The 23,396-nt window shown below is 35.6% G+C and overlaps 2 protein-coding genes across 2 annotated transcripts; both read right to left on the bottom strand.

The window, feature by feature from the left end:
• Positions 1 to 891: 891 nt before the first annotated feature.
• LOC128888068 (uncharacterized) lies at positions 892 to 2,662 on the bottom strand. The gene is made up of 3 exons (XM_054144689.1): positions 2,330 to 2,662; positions 1,848 to 1,969; positions 892 to 1,303 (listed from the first exon to the last, which is right to left on the bottom strand). Exons 1-3 carry the CDS (start codon positions 2,660 to 2,662, stop codon positions 964 to 966), a joined length of 795 nt encoding a protein of 264 aa, XP_054000664.1. The 3' UTR covers positions 892 to 963.
• Positions 2,663 to 11,886: 9,224 nt separating this feature from the next.
• On the bottom strand, positions 11,887 to 18,895 carry LOC128888067 (uncharacterized). Its single transcript, XM_054144688.1, has 2 exons — positions 18,033 to 18,895; positions 11,887 to 15,556 (listed from the first exon to the last, which is right to left on the bottom strand). Exons 1-2 carry the CDS (start codon positions 18,465 to 18,467, stop codon positions 15,152 to 15,154), a joined length of 840 nt encoding a protein of 279 aa, XP_054000663.1. The 5' UTR covers positions 18,468 to 18,895; the 3' UTR covers positions 11,887 to 15,151.
• Between the last annotated feature and the right edge of the window lie 4,501 nt (positions 18,896 to 23,396).

Genomic DNA, 23,396 nt, shown 5'->3' with positions numbered 1-23,396 from the left:
TTTTTATATTGTTAAGGGCTAATTTTGTTCCATAAATTCATTACTTTTTTCATAGTAACGATAAATTTGAATTGATTTCGTTAAACTGTTATAGTTGGCAGTTTCTTTCTTTAATTGGCCTCAAAAATGTTCAATAGCGTTTAGGTCTAGTGATTGTGGCGCCAACCTAGTACATTTAATCCTTTACGTTGGAGTCACGATTTCGTGATACGTGCCAAGTGTTTAGCGTCGCTATATACCGTATATGCTACATACTATTTGCTTAAACGATGCCATGCTTAATAATAGCTTTTTCTAATTGTTAATCAGTTGATGATACTAGTTATATGTTGTTTTTAAAATTTAATAAATCATAATGACGTGAGTGATTCCTGTAATTTTTATATCTAAATCATTTAAAATAAAATAGTGAGTCGAGAATCCATTTTCTTTCGTAACAATTAAATTAATAATTCAATTAAAGATTGAATTATATAAATTCAATATGATGTAAAATTATATCGTATGAATATGATTATAAATTTTAATCATTTGAAACATGTCTATTATGTACCTATTGAAATATTTATATCCTGTAAAATAATTTCTGTATCTACTGCTAATATCAAATAATTAATATTCAAAGATTTCACACGGTATTCTTATTATTATTGAAATTTGATTATATTTTCCGAATTACTATAAATGATCTAAAAAAGAAAGAAATAAGATAAGGAATCTATTTTTTGTCTTTAGATCAAAACAATCAAGAGGAAACAAGCAAACAAGTTTTACAGACAAATTGATGAACATTTATATCTCTACTGATTTAATTTAAGTTGATCGAGAATAATGAAACGAATCGATACTATAATTATTCCGATCAATTTATTATTATGGTATTGTACATCATTTCATTCTGTTACATTCTATAGTTTTTAGTGAACGTTTTATGATCTTCTTTAATTGAGAGACTAAATTTCATTACTTTTTTCCTTTTTTCCTGCCTTTTCTTCTTCTTTTCCGCACCAATCGTGGATCCACTAAGGGTTCTCGAGGTGGTTGAGGTGGAGGACTTCCATTCGCAAGATGTCCAGCAGCTGGAGTGATTCCAACGATATCTGTGACCAGACTCCCTGGTGAATCGGTGTCTAGATTCACCGAGAGTTCCCTAACTTTTCCTACGTTATCTCCAAAAGATCCGTACAACAGTTCATCAGCTATTCTCGATGTTTCTTTGAAATTGCATTTGTACTCGTTTTCCTCGGGACCGGTTTTGAAGAGAAAGCAATTTGGCGCTAGAGCGTAGTATCTCATCATGCACCTGTATATAAATGTTAACGTACAGTCAAAAGTAACTGTAAGAATGCAAATTAATGTCATTATCCCTTATTCATATAATGTTTCTTTCTGCTGTGTTTAAGAAATCGTGGTCCTAATGTTTTATTTCGAATTAAAATATTGATTATTCTCAGAAAATATAATTTAATAAATAGTGCTTTCATTACCTGCAAGTATTTTCAAATGAAATGGATGTTGATTATTCATATAATATTCGTATAATTGACCCTACATGTCTAAATTTACATAAACGTTTTCGACAATTCTTTTGGTCATCTTCAGTGTACAAAGAACATTTAAACAAGCTATAAATAAAAATATAAAAAATTTCTTTGATAATGTAACGTTAAATTGTAATGTTAAATTGAAAGTGTTTATTGGACTTTTCGGAGCATGATGTTAAACACAAGCAAACGGAATGTAAGTGTTAATCACCTAGCATAAATAATAACTACAAGTAGATCAACTAAGTATCTGTCTTACCACATAATAATTTTAAATAAATAAATATTGTGGGTTCATAATACCTTCCCATACTTGTAATCGTAATGTCAATGCTTAGTTGTCCTGCAAAACTATTGCCATTATCTACTAGATCGAAAGGTCCTCTAAATGTAAAGGATTTTGGTCTGTCCACCTTCAGCTCACCCTACAAAAATAACGAAGTTAATTTGATATTTATAATGAGATTAGTTGCTCAAACTATGTTTTACAATTAATTGTAAAATGATATTTATTAAGAATCGAGTGTGCGTCTTACTCGATTTAAGAATTGATATTGTCGAGCAAAATAATTTATTTTCTCATATTTAATGATACAATTAAATAACGCGTCAGGTTAAATTATAATAATAATTGTAAAGATATTTAATAATCTTGTTTATATATAGATATCGTGTAGAATAACAGCAGTGAAATATTATTTATATATTCGATACGAAAAAAAATAAAGGTTGAAACGTTAAGTTAAACATAAATTGTTCTGAAAGCACGAGTGATTGTTTCTCACCAAGTCACAAGCGCAACCGGTGAGATGCGTACGAACATAACAGATAGGATACTCGTCGTCCTCTCTGAAAACGCCTATATTTATCGGGACTTTCTTCATTTTTTTAACTAACTCTTCGCATATCATTGAGAAATGACAGGATTGGCCGTTCTTGAATTCGTAGATAAAGATGTCGTCATCTCTACGATGTCGTTTTCGCTCGACAACTGTCATCGCTGGAAGATTAATGAAGACAACTTTCACGATAAGCGGTGATCCACCTGTGTCGACATACACCTCTTTGTTCAATATCAGTTTAGTCACGTAAACATCTAGAAGATACAATCCAAACATGACAGGGCCCTATCTTTTCCTTTGCCAGGTTATGATACACTTGTGAATTTTACAGATTGAAGTTGCAGTTGCGAGTTAAAAGTGATTATTACCAACGGTGACAAAACTTCTGGAAAATTTCATCGTATGAACACTTGAATAATTATTAGTAGAAGTATCATAATATAATAAAATAATTGAGGATTCTCAATATTTGCAAAATTCCCAATTACGAGACATCACTCAGGAGTCTCCATCAAACATTTAAGGCTTACAAGGGACCGTCTCGAGGTGAGAATTACTAATTTTGATGAAACTTAACAGTTTTGCAGTTCTCATAAATTCATTCGATACATGTTTTTTTTTAGCTGCTAATATTCATTTTAAGGAGCTGAAATCAGCCCTCAAATTTGGGGGTACAGAACATACATTGTTGAATTTCTCGGAAACCATTAGAAATAGAGGTTTGCTGTACATTGATGAAATGTGTTTTTGAACGACGATTTTAATGGTGTAACAAAATTATGCAAAATTTCCATTTTTTATATATAATATGTTAAAAAATAATACATTCTTTTTATTTTCCTCGTTGAATGTTATTTTTTTTTCTTTTTTATTTGCAGAAAGAAACTACACATTAAATGCATTTATATCAGTAATAATAAGTCTGCAAGTACTAGCTATTAAATAAAATTTGGGAAGGTTATTTAAGCAAACACGCCATGTTCCAAGAGCAAAGAAAATGATTAAAACATATTGTTACTAATAATCTTGAAAAATATATGTAATCTTGAACATCTAATCAAATAAAATAAGGGAAATTTTCTACATTTACGAAAAGTAGTTAAATAAAAAAATGATTCGATAAGAATTGCTTGTAAGCTTCATCGATGTAAGGGCCCAAAGTAAAAACATTATAGATCCACCCCTGGTTGTTCCAATTGTATGGCAAGTTTTGCGAGTTGTCGTCTCTCGAGTTCTGTGAATTACACCCTGGTCACTTGGACCATTTCATCCTTTATACCTCGTTCGGCCAGGTAAAATATGCAAGTCCCAAAACAGTGAAAGATGAAAGGGTTCAGGTGTCTAGATTAAGCGTAGGTTAAGGCAAGTTTAGGAACCACTAAAACCGGTTTCAGAAGTATGAGTCTGCGGACCCCTAGTTCAAGTGATTTACAGTTAGATTGTTAGACGTTGATTGATAGATTCGTTTAAAGTGATTGTCTAAACATCGTTAACTGTTTGCGTCTCAAGTTCCTTTTTGAATTATCGACATCGATTCGATTGTTCAATCCATTCAAGTAACTGATGATAGTAAACTTCATTTGAAAAGCTCAAAGCAAACAAAATTAGACGTTAATATACCATTACCTTTTACAACTTTCCTAAATTTAGTTTTATGATAAAACGAAACATAGAATTCCGCATTCTTCTTAAATGTAAATTTAGTTGAAAGACATAAAACATAGTTTAAGAAGACTTGTGTGTAAATACGTAGTATTCCGTCCAAAAATGATGTAGACACATACTATTTTTTCAAACGACGATTTTTTTTGCAGATGAAAAATATTTTGAATATGGATACTATTTTTATTTAAAGGAATGATTTTTATTTCCTCTAATATATCAATATGATCGGTTGAGAGAGGAATAACACATACTCGTCGATTGAGTTTAGTGAACAATCTGAAATATCTATTATTTAACCGACTTCGAAAAAGGAGGAAGTTACTCACTTCGGCATGTACTTTTCGATATACTTTTATATTATATTTTATATTTTTTTTGTTCATGCACGCTTATTTAATTTGTTTCAATCTATTCGATAATAACACCAAATAGAGAATTGAATCATTAAAAGCTTATAGAACTGAATTTAATTTAAATATAAAGGGGCACCTAACAAAGCAACAGCTCTAATCCTTATATAGGTAAAGCAATTAGAAAAGAAAAATCCAAAGCTAGTCTCTACTTCAATTTAAGATCAGGGAGTATATTATAATACATTTTTCGAGCGTCATCTTTCGCGCGATTCTGATTCACTCGCGTTTCAGCCTAATGAATGCTCGCGATTACACGTGCGGGTTCCCTATAAAAAAATTCTAACCATATATTCTATGCCATGATGTAATTCGTATCGACATAATTACCCCATACGCCGCAGGCTTATATAATTTTCATTTATTATCTTCTCTCGTGTGAGAGCCGCGGTAAAAACTGAACAACGAGAAAATCGAAGAAATTAATAATCACAGGCTAATGTTGGTCGGCAGGGAGGAACGTCCAATTAAAATTTCTATTCTAAAGAACAGTTAACCAAGACCTAATGGGATTCTTATTTTTCGTGTTGCGTAACCTCGAGCAAAAATAAGTAGAAAATTCGTTTCGAGAAAAGGCAGTTCGATGAATGATCTGATACCGAGCATGTTTTCACTAGACAATATAGCATGAATTCTATTGCATTTTATTTTTTAGTTATTTATACATACATAAATTGCTTAATGCTTGAACATAACAATAAGTGATTGATATTAAAAAAAAATTTAATTTACTCTATTGCATGTTAATTTATAAATTTGTTAACGAAAAATACGATTACTGAATTTATTTTATATAATAAAATGCATCTTGTTGTATCTTATTGCATCTAAATGCTTCTCTCATAGAAAGTAATATAATTCTATTTAAAATGTCACAAGCGATATGAGAGGAAATTTTGATTTTGGATTTGTGTTACTTTTAAAATTAATGTACGAAACGTTTCCCAAATTACTGAAAATAATGCACTAATTAATCAAAGTCTTCTTGCAAAAAAGATTATATAGTGACTCATAATGAGATTTTGTTTTTTTAATATACTTGTTGTTAACATTCAGTCGATACATGTATCACGTTTATCGTTAAAAATCAAATGTATTCAACACTATTTCTGTTTTATTAATCAACAAAGTAATTAACCTCCTATCGGAAAATTCTTTACAGTAATCATCTTTTAATAAATATCTATCTCATTCGTTGTCACCTGTAAATTGAACATTCCCAACGTTCTTAACTATTTCAAACATTATCTGTTGAATCTAATGAAGGAAGGATTTCAAATAAATGTTTTTTTGCATTAGTCGAATACACACAAACCAGAACAATTTTTATCTGTAAATCAAATGTAACATAAAAATATCATGTCTCACTTTAATATGGTACATTTTTTCATTTGAACAAATGTCGTAATTGTAAGTAATGGTCATTTTGATATAAAACCAACGACTTCTGATGTCTTTAACAACAAATTATTGTCCCACGTGAGAGGTATTCTTCTCTTAACTTTTACAATTATCGAGGCAGAGATAAATATCCCCTTTTCGGTAATTACTTAACACGCATGCAGATAACTTTGGATACATTCTCGCGTGTTTGCACGCATATTAAATTATTTTGCATTCGCTTCCACGTGAGAACCACCGAAAATCCCGTTGAACTACTATCGCAGCACGAAAAGTCCGATAATTATTGGCAAACCAGATACCAGATAAGATTAACGTACCGGACGAGATCAGGTTAAAATCGTGGATCTCTATTAAGATCGTGCATTTAAGCCGATTAAAATTTCGCGACGATCTCTATCGAAACTTGATTGCAAGCTGATTATAGTGCTTTCTCGTCGTTTTTTCCGTTCAGTATTAATATGTTCCTGATAATACTTAATATAAACGTACCCTATAGCTCCGTAATTTCATGTAATGTTTAAAAGGTTAGGATTTAAATCGAACATCTACCTGGATTCATTTTTTGCAGTGAACGTAAATATTCTCGTCGTAGTTACATCCTCTGCAAATGTTAGATTGAACCACAAATATGTACTACACCAGTGATTTTCAAACTTCTTATATTTATAGACAACTACGGCAGAAAGAAATTTTTGACCGGTTCTGTAGAGAAAAAATTTATTTTTTGAGAAAAAAATATAATCAGCATCGAATAACATTAAAACTGCATTAAAAAGTCTGAAATAATTTCTAGTTAATTTATATGAATACTCATCAGCTTTAAATTATTAAATACAATGCAACCTTTTCAGAGGCGACGCAAAATTTAAAATTACCTACATCCAAAATTACCAAACTTGGTTTAACTTTTTGTTGGAGGAATAGTCTACATCAAACCACTAGCGACGACCATAAAAGAACGTGTTCAAATCGCGTCGTAGCCTTTAAGCACATTTTTAATAATGATATTTTCTTAAAAATCATTTTTGGTTTCGACTCTTATGACAATGTATAAGTAAGTGTATCAAATTTCAAGGGTTTATGTCAATTATTTTGGCTGCAAAAAACCATGAAAATTGTCTCGATACTGGTAAAAATAGAAGAGTAGACCCTTAATAGAGTGAGTTTAATAAGCGTTCTCCAATTTCTTTCCGTGCGGTGCATCCGTGCAACGTGCCAGGTCAAGGTGGAGTAACCTGTAACAAAGTCACGCCGTGGGGAACTAGGAAGAGCATCTGGCCAGTCGGTGGCAGAGAGTAACGTGATTGCACGTTCATTCGTATATTATTGCGGCGATAAACAACGCTGTTAATTTTCAGTCGCGTTCAGCCGGGACGTTAGCCCTTGCTACGGCCCGATATGATATCTCAATGACGGCTGTTGAATTTGCATTGCATTAGGTTCGCCGGTGAAACTAGCGCGCGTGCAGTAACGTTAACAAGAGAGAGTGTTAACGAGAGAATGACGCTGCAACCGTGGAAAAATAGGAGCAGTAACAATAACGTTCCTCGTAATTCAGCCGTGTCCCTCGCTCGTTAGAGTTTTAACGCGGCTCTGCTGCGGGCAACGACGCCAACAAAGGTTCATTCGGTTCGTACCAACCGTTCCTAGATTGCGATTGCCGATGTTTAAGATGCCGTCCAAGTAACTCGAAGATACTCTGAATTGGAGCAATTAGCGACTTGATGATCAGATGGCTGATACCCCCTTTTTTTCGTGATTGTACGAGGTGTTGATTGCCTAGTATTGTAGACGTTGAAGTTTAATAACTTGAGAGGTGGCTCAGCTTTACCCATGAGTCCTCCAGTAACAATGTTCCCATTAAAATTTTGCGTATTAACACCGTACTTCAGTTTTGTTCATTTTCAGTGTAACATTTCTTAAAAAATGTTAAAAACTTCAAAGATGAATATCGCTTTTTGGTAGGTAATATTATTTTTAATTACACTTTTTAAGTCCGTCTGAGTAAATTCTTCTACAGCATAGAATTGAAAGCTTAGCGATACACCAACTATTCAATTTTATACTACTTATTCCTTATTAAGGTATTTCGTTGTAATAAATTCAATTCTAGAATACGCAAAACAGTATGTAAAAAACAATAACTGTATTTCAGTCATTCTTTTAAATTAATAATATATTACTATTTCATAAAATAATTTTAGCACTTTATAACCAATGCCTTACAAACTGATTGAATGGTTTTTAAGAAGATTGTGATATTTTTGTTTGCTAAACAATTGTGCCTTTCCATAATTACACTTTACATGTTTTATTTTTATATATTATATTTTATTAAAATAAAACAAAGCTAGACAAGTTATGATTTTTTTTTTAATAATCAGCTAATTTTGCGCCATCCTATACTGTACGAGCGTACGTGTTAGAATTTTGTTTTCAAGACGACTACATTCCATATACACTAGCGGACAAGCAAACCGGAACGATTTTTCAAATGCTCATAACTATGAGAGTTTTCAACCGATTTTAGTGAAACTTCGTGAGGAATAGTCTTCAAATGTCTTCTGGGTTTGAAACAGGCCAGGGATGACGGAAGGGGTTGAAAAATTCAAAAAAACCTTTGGAGCGACTCTCCTTAATGCCCTCTACAAATGCACCCCTTCAAAACCCTTGCGAACAAACCCAACCCCCCTAATCTTCCACCTCCTCTAAAATCCACAATTTTTGGACGACGGTTTCGACTTTGGGCTCAATGCATTCTCTGGGTTCCCCTGATCCAGAAAATGTCATCACTCGTACCGTGCACCCCATAGGAACCCTTTGGGGGGGGGGGGTGGAACGGGTCGCAAATTTTCAACCCCCTTCTTAAGGGAGCACTTCTACACATCGAAGGGCGATGAAATTCACCATGTTTGTTCTCGATACGTTAAGGATGAATGCCGAAAAGATTCCGTTTCGAAAACTGCCCCCCCAAGCTGAAGGGGGGGGGGAGCTTGGGGGTGGACCACCCCCAAGTGTAAGGGTTGGAACGACGTTTTGTTGCGTGGAACACATGTGGTACGGCCCAAGGCATTGGAGCGACACAGTTTTGATGTCTTTTTTCCGCGTGAATGGCAATAAAATACGAAAATGTCGATTTTTTTTAAAAACTCGCTTCCAACTTTAGGCTCATCTGCAAGGTGAACGAGTAACCTCACGTCAATGCCGTTCGTAGATTCGAATGCGCGAGTGCTTTATTAAAACGTCTCCAAAAAAATCAGACTTTTTGAATCACACTTTCGTTGTCAAATCGGCGCAGATTTGAAAGAGTAGTAAGTGGGCTGGACGCAAACGGCATACAAAAGTGGTGCGGGACCCTGCGCCCGTACGTGGTCAGCCCATGTTAAATTGGAGTCCGGTCTAGGCTGACCACGTACAGGTGCAGGGCCTCGCTCCACTTCTGAATGGGGTGCACGGTATGAATGATGGCATTTTCTAGATCAGGGGAACCCAGAGAATGCATTGAGCCCAAAGTCGAAACCGTCGTCCAAAAATTATGGATTTTAGAGGAGGTGGAAGGTTGTGGGGGGTGGGTTTGTCTGAGAGGAATTTCAAGGGGTGCATTTTGTAGAAGGCATCAAGGAGAGTCGCCCTAAAGGTTTTTTGAATTTTTCAACCCATTCCGTCATCCCTGGCCTGTTTCAAATATGCGTTTTTTTACACACTCCCTTTTAGGGGTGGGTGAATTAACCCCTTTACATCAACCCTCGCCAATGCAACTTTGCACACACTCAGAAGACACCAGAGGACTATTCCTCACGAAGTTTCACCGAAGTCAGTTGAAAACTCTCATAGTTATGAGCATTTGAAAAATCGTTCCGGTTTGCTTGTCCACTAGTGTAGTCAACGCGTTAACAGTTCAACAAGATGCATTTTCCATTCTGTTGTTCTAGGGTTAGGTTGTAAAATAACTGTCGCTAAAGCCTACCCTTTTGCACTAGCATAATAATTATATACTTTATACTTTATTTATATCTACTTTAATTTTTTTATTTCAAAATTTTTCTTTTCTTTTGAAGTCTGCGTGTTACAGCAAATAAGGACACGAAGTGTAAATAAAATAGAATAAATAATGTATAACAAATATGCGTGACTCGTCAATGTATTATCTAACAGCGGTTTTGGGCAAAAGAGGATAAACTATATTTTTGACTATGTATAGTATTGTTAGTAAACCTGTTTATTTAATAGTTTTTATGAGTAAAAGAGGATAAACTATTTAGAATATTGTTGATAGAACCATATGATAGTCTTTTTAATCCATTCACTACAAACTACAAAATGTCTCGTAGTTCAAATTGATTGCAATTACTCAATGGATAAGTTTATAACCTTCTTAATCACGAATTATTATTGAAAAAGGAGATCGTAAATTTTCTTTTTAAAACAACAAATTTAATACCACTTTTTATTATCAAAATAATAACCTAGATTACACATCTGTATTAAATCTTGGCGCCCAAGGCAAAACGTTTGTCTGGCAGTGAATGGGTCTAATCTACTGTGGCGTCAACGTACACCCACCACGTCCCCTGTCGTTCACTTTCTAACTTTTTCATTTCGACTTAACATTTCTAAATGCTTCATTCAGCCTAACATTCCTAATATCACTTTTTATTATGAAAATAATAACCTAGATTACACGTCTGAATTCAATATTGACACCAAAAGCAAAGCGCTTTAAATTTGTCTGGCGGTAAATGGATTAAGCAAAAGAGAATAAACCACATTTCTAATTATTAGGTCGTCCCGAAAGTTTCTTTCGCGAGTTTCACTCAATTATTTTATGTGGCCGTGTTTATATAAATAGACAATCTAATGTCATAGATATTCATGTTGTAACAGTAATGGAGCAAAATGTATCGTACACAATTCAGTAATGTAACATAAAACATAAAATATTGTGCATCTATTACTTATTAATAAAGCGAAAGAAACTTTTGGGACAACCTAATATTTAAACTAGGTGTTGTTGAAAAGAAAAATGTAAACCATATGCCTAGTTCTCTATGATATTGTCGATAAAATTTAGAGCACAAAGAGTTTAAACACTCCGTATACCTGTCTCAAAATAATCGCATTCCCAGTGTCTCACGAGCGTTTAACCGTCGCGTTAAAAAGAGGTTGAAAGGAAATTCCACTAAGAGCCGTGCCTAGCCCCATCGATGCCCCAACCCCCGTGTAGACTCTTACATCGACTCAATCTTTTACACAATCACGTCCGCGACGAATCCGCAATAAGCAAGACGAAACATCGTACGGTCCCCTGTAGATGCAAAATAAATTCCACCGGCCTTTCCGACGGCCTCGACAACGATCCTCGTGGACGGAAAGCGTCCTTAGTCACGGCGGTCAGCGACGTAAGTTCTGCAGAAAATCGCCGATAGCTGGAAACGGTGGAATCATAACTTCTTGCAGGGCGACGATTACCCGAGCATCACGCGATAAAACCAGGCCCATCCTGGTGCGCTCGCCTTTCCCTTTCACCCTCTTAATCCTCCAGGTTCGTTTCTCTCTCCTTCTACGATCTCGTTCCTCTCCGTGTTCTCGTCTTCGTCGCGTTTCTCTTCTCTCCCTCTGTTTCCACGTCGTCTCGTTTACTTCAGCCAGCATCGAAGCGAATCTCCACGGACTCGCATGCGAGAAGAAGGTGGGCGCTGTTTTGCCGATAACGAACTGGTTAACACGCGTTCATTACCCGCGGCCACGTAGGTATATTAACCAGGCTATCCCGGCGCGGATTCTCTACCTGCCAGCAGCCACCTCGTAATCATTTCTTTCCGTCTCTCCCCTCGCAATTAGATACGCAATCGGTCTCGCGGTGCGTTATCGAATTCCGATGGAATACCGGGTGCAGGGCCCGAGATTATTCGGATAACTAATTGGATGGTGAATCACGCCAAGATGTTGATTTTTGGTCATTTCACTTCTTTTTAACTGTTTCCTTTGAGTGGATCAAAATATTATTGTGTGGGACTTCCGTTTACGATCAAGCATACAATTTTTATGCTTTTTATCAGCCGAGTAGATGTCTGTGGACTAGTCCAGAGGTATTTATTATTATCACTTGATTATCGCTTGAAACTTCTATGAAAATTTCAGTGACGTGGAATTTCTGATTGGGTAATTGACATTCTAACATCTTTCCAACATCCTGGAAAATCTTCTGTGGCGACCAAAGGGCCACATACGCCTTTCCCAGTGGAACTTTCTACTCTTTTGTATTCTTGCACATTTGGCGACCAGACCCGTGCGAGGCGAAGAACCCGTTGTCATCGTCTCTAATTCACCGTGTCCCTTTCAAGGCTTCGCTGGGGCCTGAGAGCTGACGCTACCCAGGCACAGGCGAGACCACTTCAGTAATTTATTTATAATCTTCTTTCGCTATCCTTACTACAAACTTTCCTAATTTTTTCCTTTTCCTCTTCCTTCCTTTTCTATCTAATTTTCTTTCCTTCTTACCGAATGCCCTTTTTAAGAGACAATGGCCGGGCGCGACAAACAGTCCCTTTCAGTCTTCAGCACGGGTCGTATCGCTGTCCGTAGTATACCACATCATAATAAAATTGTGAGGAACGGAATCAACGGAGTTACACAAGTGTCTTGACCTGTCTATCCATCCGATCCCACACTTCTTTCCGAATCAATCAATCAATCGCTAAACCATTTTGCGCCCATTCTTTTCAACATTCATAGTGCCTTACAACAGACGTTCTAAACTTTCAAAGGAATTATGCCAAAGTAAGACGAAGATGAAGAATGACGAATTTGTGTATGAGGCTTCGTATCTGATTTATTAATACATTCGCGACCGGCCGATATTTTACGTTTCTCATGCCGAGTACTTACGTAAATAGTAGAAATCTGAAGCTGGACATCGCAAATTTGTATCGTCAAGGCTTGGTTCTTCGAAATTATTTTGCAAGTGCTCGTTTCGCGATGCGACATAAATATACAGAAATTAACGAGGATATGTATAAATAAATACATCATATATAAAAGACAAATACATGTTACACATTCAGAGAACAAAACACATTTTAATTTACGTTTCTGTTCTTCATCGGTGTATACAAAAATATAAATTTGTATAAACATTCACAGTCTAATCATAACAAGTGGGATTAACGTAAACAGGTTAATTGAGATGTTTACATCCCATCTAGTGGAGATACAAAACAAAAGCTACTTATTTCGATAGACATTGTAATAACAGGCTAAATAGAGAAATTCTCGTTAATATTTACACAGTACCTATTCTGATTTCTCAAACTCGCCTCAAACAATATGTCGCTAATAGTGTTCTCAGTGTTACGCGCAGACATTTTCGTTTTTATTTTTCTTCATTTCGTCGGCAGGAATGTCTTCGAGATGGTTTACCATCCCGAATTCGTTCTAATCGAACACAAACCTAGCCTTTGACGGTAGTTTATTAAATTCATTTTTGAACAAAATACACATTCCCTCCTTGAAATCAACGTCGTCACGCCACTTCCACCCTGCTGGCAGCGCTGTGCCGTGGAAAAATCTTGTAAAATGTAACATGTTTAGTATGACTGGATTGTAAAATAATAATATGTACGCGCTGCGCCGTGAGAATGTTATGTATCAATTATTATTAAGCGATAAGAATGTTCACGCGCCGTGGGAACGGAAGAATCACACGAGTGTTATCAAAATAGATAAGAATTCTCTTCAAGCCAGATCGTTTTAAATTGCACGCCGAACTTCCGTCGCGAACCGCCAGAAACCACGTTTTTGATATAAGCAGTTCGCGTAACACCTCACACCAGAGTACAGCGCGACGCCAAACTTAGCACAGCGCTTCAATCTTCTTTCTCTTTCGATCCCGTTGGCCGACCGCATAACACCCATGAAATTAAAACTCTTGAATTGGATTGTACGAACAACATAGAAGTCTTAGGATTTGGGCGGAGCACACAGACACCTTAGTCAGCCTAGGAGTCTACCCAATTAAAATCCACTGTCGTTAGGGGTGCACTCTGATTCGGCACCTCCGAGAGTGCAGCGCAAGCACTTTGTAAACATCGCACCGAATTGCGCTCAAAGCAACGAAGTCAAAATCACTTTTCATCGTACAGTCGCGTCGAGCGCGTGAATAGTCCGAGCAAACTATATTTGAGCAGAGTTGTGTACCGCGTTAACTCGTTTATATTATTAAAAGTGAGTGGTAGGCAAGGACTCTAGTTCCTCGTAAAAACAACCTAACTTTGTTCTTAAATTTTTCTAATTATTGAATTCATTTAAAATATTTTAATCTTAAATCAATTGTTTTAATTTTTCTCACTTGTTGATTATCCGTTATTCCGTAATTCATAATTTTTCACGTGTCTGTGTGTGCTTCTCCCCTGTCCAGAACATCCGACGACCAACATCCGTGCGTGTCGATAGATCGATAAATTTTACAGTAAATCTTGGTGGTGAGTGTTTACTCCAATACAATATTATTATATGTACTTTCACATCATTGTGACCATTCGGAACATCAAAAATGATATTTCATTTCCGGGTGATCCCTAATTGATGTTCTCGGGTGGTACCTAATTGGTTATAATTTATTGTATAATTATTCCGACAGTTTTATATGAGTGTATGTGTGTACATTCTTGTAAAATCCGAACGAAAGAATGAAAGATCGTGTCTAATTTAATGGGAAAATTTGTACATTTTGTATTTTGTATTTTGGGCATTATTCGCAAAGCAAATAATTATAATAAAATTTATATTATTCTCAATTGTACTGCCATTCTACTAAAATTGTAAAAATTCTATTAATTAAATACAGTAACTTTATTATAGCAGAAAACTGCTTTGATAATTCATAATTTCATAATTCTTAAATCCGTTCGCATCCTTATATCTCTATTTAAATTATCACTTAGAAATTCACTTACGAGTCCGGGCCCGTACGGGACTGTAGTGACAAAGACCTGACCTTGTCGATAGGCAAGTTAAATATCATCCATAGTATTGTTTACATTGATTAAACCACTAAATTTCAATAATTCCAATACTTATAAAACTAGGAATAAATTTAATAATAATAATACTCATAATAAGAAAAAAAAAGAAAAAAAAACTGTGACGCGGGAATCGCGTCCCACGTCACATCAGCAAATAAGTTTATCGGTCCATATTAATTTATTACATAAAAGTTAAGAAATATTTTTACATTTATGTACCATCTACTGCAAATAGACAATAAACGCTATTCATTACGCTTCTTTTAATGATAGGAATCCTCGTTAATTTTTACCGAATACCTGTGAAGATTTCCCAAACTCGCTTCAAATAATACGTCGTTAATCGCTTTCTCAGCGAATAACCTTTGGTGATGATCTAGAGTTCTGAGCTTCTCGCCCCACACTTTTGCGATACTGAGCATATCTTCCTGTGGTTTGTCCATCTTCTTTAGGTATTTATAAGCTAAGGACAACAGTTCGTTCTGTGTGGCAGTTGTCCCAAACACTTGCTGCTCATTTTCAGATCGTGGTGGCGGCGGAATAATTGATGATCTCGATGCTTCTGAATAGAATTGTTCCGGCGAGTGTTCTTTAAAATCTTCTTCGGGAGCAACATTGTTGTACGTCTGGCCAAATTCTGAAGTTTGTAATCCATCATCATGCTGAATCTGAAAAAAGTATTCAAGTTAATGAATAACGGTTCGTTAGCAGTTTTTCTTTTCTTCAATTTGCAACGCAACAGATGAAGAATGGCCAATGATTTTTTATTTCAACATTAATTTAAAAACTGCTTAGACACGATACAAAATTCTGTGTAATCTAGCTATGTGTATTACAATTACAAAGAATTTCGTAGTCCTCTATTTTTGACAGTAGTTACTGCTAACTGTTGCATATTCCTTTGAAGAACATTCCCAGCATCATGTTACAGTTTTTTTCGGATTGTTTCAAAGTCCATTATCCATCAGAGTAAAATTTCTAATTTTTAATATGTTTATATGCTTCTGTCTCTTGAATGTCTGACCCACCTTAAAGAATTTAATACATCCATTTTGATCAATTGACCAATTGACTCCAATTGACCAAAACCCACTCAGCTACCAAACATAACTAAAGCTTTCCCGTATGTTTTCAAATAAAATAATAGTATTCTATTTGCCTTTCTGTTCCATCTCTTGATTTAGCTTTAAAGCAATAGAATAACGTAACTTTTATAGTTTACGATCTAGGTCTCGATCCTGATTCCAAGTTCTCTTGAGCGTATAACAGTGGGTCATAGGGAATATAAATATAATGACGCGAGCAACCGTTAAAAATAAAGTGTTCCAGAATTTTCTTTCCGAAGTGAAAGAGTGAATTCCTACGAACTTTACGATAAGAAGATTGTTTTGGAAAATTCTTTCCGAAGTCTTTGTTTCTCCGTCTCCCGATTATTCGGCCGCGAAACTATGCGCTCAATAAAATTCTAAAACTAGGATCCCGCTCGATACACTCGTTTTCTTGATCATTAGCTAATCCGGTAAACCGATTATCGGTGAATACTGAAAGGCGAGGTGCGAGAAAGACAAACTTGTTATCGCTATAAACAGAGAGCGAACGGATCGACGACGGCACGCGGCAGTACGAGGGGCCGAACTCTCGTCGATTGTTCATTTATTTTAAACTGTCGTTCCAATTAAGACAACGGTGGACTAATGACAATATATATATGGTACATTGAGTGTTTACATTTAGGTTGGTCAAATTCGAATGAGTTTAGACGATCGAACAAATAAACTTAAATCTAACTTTCGGAATTCGTTCAAAGTAATTTCGAACATAAAACATTAACATTGGGTGAGCATGAAATAAAACCGTACCCTCAGGTAGATGATACTCGACAAGAATTCAATAAAGAATTGTTTAACAATGAATTCAATAAAAAATTATTAAGGCAATAATCCTGTAACCAGAAAAGGTTACCATGATTGCAATCAATCGATCACGATCAATCGATAATCGATAACGATCAATCAAGCATTCTTTTATTTAAACAATAGGAACATTCATAAATCCAACCTTGCGAATTTACAAAGCACGATAAATAGAGTTGAGGTAACGTGAGTAAAGTATACTCACTAGACATGTTGTAAGTTCGAAGCAAATGAAAAGAAATCGCAGTAGTATCTGTTCTGTATAATACTGAATAATTCTACATAACTCAAGATGATAATTAATATCATTTATTGCAGTGTTTAATATTTTAATATAAGTATCTGAAAATATCTACGTTTCTTCAAGTACAGTGTGAAAAACAGAAAAATATTTAATATTCATGTTCGAATATTAAAGTATTCCATCCAATCTATCTGTAAAAAATTCTGTAATGTTCCATGGCCACTTATCCAAGATAACATTTTGTTCTTCCGTTTGTTTCGAGCTTAAGAAATGTGTATTCTAGAATGACTTAAAGACTTTAATAATAAAGACATTCTACGCGAAATTGAGCACTTTTTGGGAAACATATGAGATTTTTAAAAACATTTGGATATGTTGAAAAAACATAAATTTTCAAAAACAAGGATTAGCTTAAGTGAATATTTAATGTGGATGAAAGTGATCTAATTATAGTTTAGAATAAAAGTGCACAAAACATGTAGAATGTTCAACAACAGCAAAAATAAATATAGTTGTGATTTTTGCAAACAAAATTAACAATAAAAGTTTCGACATTAATTCTGAATAAATCATTTTATTACATAACCAAAATCTGTTTTAACTTTTTCCATAAAAATAATTATATTTGGCAGTTTTGATATAGAAAAATACATAATCCGAGTTTAGAACATTTTTCATGAACAATTCTATTTTTCTAATTTCTTCGATTCGAAAATGTTCTTCACTGTATGTTTCTACATGAATTGTACCAAGGCAGAATTTTAGATAACTGATTACAAAATCTTTCGCACTGAAAATTTAATTTGATCGTTAACATTAAGAAAGGTATACAAGAAAAACCAATTGGGGTTCCGACTTTGGTCATTTTCTCCTACGTTTATGGTACATCAATTTGTTTACGATATAAACAATATGGAACTGAGAACATATCGAGTAAAACAATTGATGTCCACCTTGCGTTGTTTTAAATATTCATATTGTACTAACCGAGTTCGTTGCTACTGCTACGCTTCCATTGAGTGGTTGATCACAGTTATCGATGAACTTCATAGCGTGGAATACCCATGATGCCGGCTGATAATCTTCGGTCTTTCCATTTCCGTACCTCTTCATTGCCGCAATTTTCCTCAATTCTTTTCGATAATTTGACCTAAGGGTATTTATTTTCTTTCTTACGTCATCGCGATTGGCACCCGGTTTTAATTTACCATAAATGTCTGCCAATTTATCCAAAGCTAGGTTTCTTCTTGCTTTGTTCGAGTAATACGTGTGCATAGAATTCCACAGTTCCGGAAGAGCTTCGTATGTTTCAATAAAAGTCCGAAGAACGTCATCATTATTGTTGCTTTTATCTTGAAGCATCTCACTTGGAGGAACTTTGTACTCGACGTACTCACTATCATCGGCGACACAACTTTCCATCGCGACTCCGTTACTTGGACTGAGTATTGATGGGAGTAATGACGCGGGCGCCCTCACCGGATCAATACCAGTCTCAGTATCTCCCACCGTCTCCAATCACAGAGGTATTACGAATAAAGTAGGGGAGACACAGACCTGCTTGTAAGTAAAAATGTCTCTCCGTTGAAAATAGGAAAAAAACCCGGTACCCTATCTATTTCCGTGCTTTTATTAATGTGAAGGTAAACTATGTGCGTGACTATTAAAAATAGAAAACAAAAAATGATATAAAAATGAACTGGTCGACAGAGAGAGGTAGGGTACCGCGGTTTTCTTTCTTTTTTTAGTTGTTGTTTAACTGGAGGTCAGGCTATATATAATATCTCTATGTCCACAATACGTCAATCATGGCGTTACGATACTTGAATATCCGGGTACCTGTCAATAATATATCATTACGTGACGTCATTGCGTCTACATTATACTTACATGATTAATAACGCTGTCATCGTTAAGCTAGATTATGCATGAACGATACGTACAACTTATGTAACATGTGTGCAGAATATATGCATGCAGCCGCAAAATTAAAGCATAAATATAGAAAGTATATGTGTAAAATATCCAAGACGTATCTGCTGTTTTCAAATATTTAATGAACGAAAGACGTTACAAGAGAAACATAACAAGACCATTTTCTTTATTATTCATGCAAAATTTAATAGTACAAACAATATCTTGTATTTTTAAGATCATATCACGATTGATCTACGATTTGAACATGAATCCGTGTTAGTTACTACTGATTTGATGCTTAGTATTTATTAAAGACGAGCAACGATTCACGATCTTGTGGCGTCGATAGACAAGACTATTGTCTTCCATTATCGATTACTATTTACTTTCCTTGCACCTTAAACATCGATTCAATTATCTTCATATTCCATAGTTGTACATTTGTATATTTGTATATTGCATAATTTTGTATAACGTTTTATTAAAATCTATATTTATTTAAAAATCAGGTGTCCAATATTTATTTGGCAGACATCAGTTGCAGATCGCGGCAGTTTCGATGCTATTGTAGCTAGTTCGAGATTTACAACCCCGAAAAGAAATTCTCCCGCCAGTGCTCGTTTCGTGACGCGACATACTTCATTGCCCCAAATGGCTAAAATTTTGTAATCTTCAAAAATGGCGAGATCACGTCCGCATCATAAGCCTAGTGTGTTAAGACATTTTAGGCCTGCAGGAAAACTCGGATGTTTCGAGCTACTCGGGAGCCGAGCCGAATCGAGTCTCGCTTTTCGATCCGAGCCGAGTACTCGAAAGAAGCGAGTAAAGGTCGATTCAGACTATACGACACGGACCGGCACCGACACGACAAAACATTAAAACACGCGTTTTAATGAAACTATTCACACTTAACAGACACCGACCTGAACGTTCCATGAACGGGAATAGTGTGAATAGTTCCATTAAAACGCGTGGTTTAATGTTTTGTCGTGTCGGTGCCGGTACGTGTCGTTGCCGGAACGTGAATCCGCCTCCTCCAAGGCGCTTGCTTCGGTCCGAGTTACTCGGTCCTGTCGAGCCGCTCGCTTCTTTCGAGTACTCTGCTCAGATCCGTCATTCGATCTCGAGTAAAACTCGGCACGCCTTTTCCGAGTACTCGACAGCCCTGTAAGACACGTTATAATGAGTTGTTTGTGATCACGCGTGGAACTTCAAAATAAACACTTCCTATTATAATTCGAAGAAAAACCGATTCAAGAATCCATAGTATCCGTGTCCAATACGTTGCCTTCATACAAAGCATTAAGATCAGAGTCGAACAATAACTTTTCCGTATCGCGAATGCGACGGATCGCCACACTTCCGGCTTTCCATCGAGCTGCTCTAGAGCGGTGCTCTCGACTCCCGGATTCAGTTGCTCGCAAAAGGAAACTGGCCGACTACGAAATTATACAGTCCGCCTCTTCCGTTGGCGATGCTTTTTCTCAGTTCGAGGACGGTCCACCTTAATCTTAGAGCTCTTCTCAGTTGAACAGCACGGAACGAGCAGTCGTACAGTGAAGGTAGCATTAGCGTGCTAAGCAGATGCAGATGAAACAAATGGATTCGCTCGGTGACCGTCGTAAATCCACGGTATCGTTGACACGATCCGTACACCCTCGCACGAACCGTGCTACGAACTCTTCTACGACCTTCTGCCTTTCCTGCCCTTTTCTCGTTCTCTTACCGAGAAACGGGCCATCGCGCACGGTACGTTTCCGTCGCGCCAGTTTTGATTTATGTGACCGGTGATGCGACGGTTGCATCGATTATTGGCCGTGATAATCGCTGGCGATCGAGGACGAGGGTTAGACAGAGAGAGAGGATCGTTATCGTCGCGGATTGACGGAGCTTTTGCTGACCCTGGCGGTACGGGAGATTCGTTCCATTTTGCGTCTGAGGTCGCGGTTTACGAGCTTCATGGAATGGACGATATCGGAGACCAAGGAGATTTCAGATAAGGAACGTTACGGTGGCGTTTACTTTTGTTATTGATGGATTCCTCGAACTTTCAAGATAGCGTATAAGTCATTGCATAAAAGTATTTCTGTGTAGTTTGCATCCGCTGAATGAGAAACATTCAGCTTTTTACAGACTAAGAGCTTTTTGATAATGGTTTCGGGAATGTATTTTTTTGGTAAAGCACAAATAATATGGAGTATATTCAATTTATTTATTTTAGATGAAAGTACACATTATTCCAATTAAACGTGAAAGATTGTGTTGCTTAAGTGTACACCGTGTCTGCGCTGACAGGCGTACTTTGTTAATGAAAAACAAAATCCAAAAGCCACTTTTGGATTTTTAGTCATTTGAGGAATATTAACAATTATAAAATTTTGAAGACAGAGTTTTGTTTATAGTTAATTGCTATAAAAATTTCTTAAAACAATTCTTTTCGTTGCATACAATTTTCAGGATTATTTCTTTCATTTTTGAAATAAAAAATAACGAAATAATTCGTTATTTAAAACAGCTATTACTTCAAATTAATTGATATTACTTTTATTTTCAAATTACTGTATTGAAAATAATGGTCCAAAAGAAATGATTTCAAATAGTTATTTCTTATTTATTTTAATTAAAATCTTCCCACGTTTATTATGAATCGTCGAAACTTTTTTAAATAAAATGCTTAGAAGACATCCATCGAATTTATTTGTATTCATGTATTTATAAACGACCTTTGTACATTTCTATTTTATTACAAAGTACTATGTGACGAGGTGATCATAAATTACTCTATGCGCATGTATTCGAACGAAACGCTACTGTCGTAATGTGCAAATTAATGCAGATGGCGTAAATTGCTTACGGCAGCGATAGACTAAACTATTTCGGGGAAAATAACGTGAACAAGCTGTTTCGCAATGGAGCACCGTTGGACCGTGTCAGCAGTTCGTCAGTGCGCGGTAATTTTTTCAGATGGCGAACACCAGTAATAAATACGTGGTTTCAATTGGAATTTAATGAATGGAACACAATTTCGCTTATCGCGATCGAAAGCTGACGGTACACCACCGTTCCATTAACGCGGCTTACGAACCCTCGAAACAGAAGAATGGTCTCTTTTATATCAATTACATTCTACATTTACTACGTTACTGCATTCCATAGGTTTAAAATCAACGATAGTGCAAATAGCTGAGAAAATTCAAAATATTCAATAATATTAGGCTTTTAGTACAAGAATTCATTGATTGTAAATACAAAAATATTCTTTTCGAAAGTCGACATTACTCGAAATGAAAGCCTCATCTAAAGTGATGTTTTTTTCATATGCGACATTGTCTCATATGAAAAATGTCTCATATGTCGATGTTCCCAATTCTCCAGTCATATGAATTTGAAATTCGAAGAAAATTATATTTGTAAATATGTATATATTCCTTACGGTTTAGAGTACGATTTCTTTGAAAAATTAGAAGTTACTGAAATGGAGGCAGTGTAAATTTGTTCACATCTTAACTACGAATGAAAATTGGTTTTGTTTTATCACTTTTTGATAGATAGACTGATGCACGGGTTGAGACCACCAAGCGGTTAAAGTAATGTACAACTTAGACATCGTTTTATTTGAGATTCATTTTATAAGCCACATTATGAATAATATAAATAAACTTTATGCTTTGTTAACTAAACACTTTGTTTTTATGTAATATTTACTACAATTTCTCTATCCTTTGTTACACGCAAACTTGTTAAAGTACAAAATAAAAGTTGTAAAGCTTTGATATATTGGAGTAATATCCAAATTAGACATTGCTTTGATTCAGAAACTTAAATGCATAGATTTCATGTATTGGCTAATTAGACTTAATGCTTTGATATAATATGCACTTTAATTACTTTATTCTTAATTGTAGAAAAACTTATAAAGCAACAGAGTTAAAATTACAAAGTGTCGCTCACTGCATATAAGATTCGAATAGAGAATTTTAAAGGATTTCTGTGTTCTATTATTGGAATCAACAGTTGCGGACTATCAATTCTGGGACAATAATCAGAACAATATCGCAAAAGTACCTTCGATGATTTACAGGTTGCGAACACACTCGCAGAATTACGCGGCCGCAGGCTTCTTCGAGGCCGGTTACGTTGAAAAAAGAGGAAATCGATTTTAATTCGATATCGCGTCTATTGTTTTGTTGCCTGCGATTGGATTGACTGTTAGATTCTTACGTTTACGTTAATTTAATCCTCACTTGTGTCTAAATTAATGTAGACACTGTGATTAGTACGTCGAATAATTGGTATTAATGAATCCAATTGAATTACTTAGAACAGGTAAGCAATCATAATAAATCATTCGCGTCACGTTTAGAGCTGTGTACAATTATGCACGTCACGTTCAGCTGCCAGTGAAAAAGGGACACAATAATTGATATTCTGAGG

Source organism: Hylaeus anthracinus, unplaced genomic scaffold (assembly GCF_026225885.1).
Source record: "Hylaeus anthracinus isolate JK02 unplaced genomic scaffold, UHH_iyHylAnth1.0_haploid 11989, whole genome shotgun sequence".
Lineage (NCBI taxonomy): Eukaryota > Metazoa > Arthropoda > Insecta > Hymenoptera > Colletidae > Hylaeus > Hylaeus anthracinus.
This window is presented reverse-complemented; position numbering and strand designations above follow the sequence as displayed.

Excerpts from the sequence above, each read along its gene's own strand:
- LOC128888068 (XM_054144689.1), bottom strand. The coding sequence starts at position 2,662 with ATGTTTGGATTGTATCTTCTAGATGTTTACGTGACTAAACTGATATTG. Across the intron at positions 1,970-2,329 it reads CCGGTTGCGCTTGTGACTTG|GGTGAGCTGAAGGTGGACAG; the intron begins GTGAGAAACAAT and ends TTATTTTTGTAG. Across the intron at positions 1,304-1,847 it reads ACGATTACAAGTATGGGAAG|GTGCATGATGAGATACTACG; the intron begins GTATTATGAACC and ends ATTTATATACAG.
- LOC128888067 (XM_054144688.1), bottom strand. The coding sequence starts at position 18,467 with ATGGAAAGTTGTGTCGCCGATGATAGTGAGTACGTCGAGTACAAAGTT. Across the intron at positions 15,557-18,032 it reads TAGCAGTAGCAACGAACTCG|ATTCAGCATGATGATGGATT; the intron begins GTTAGTACAATA and ends TACTTTTTTCAG.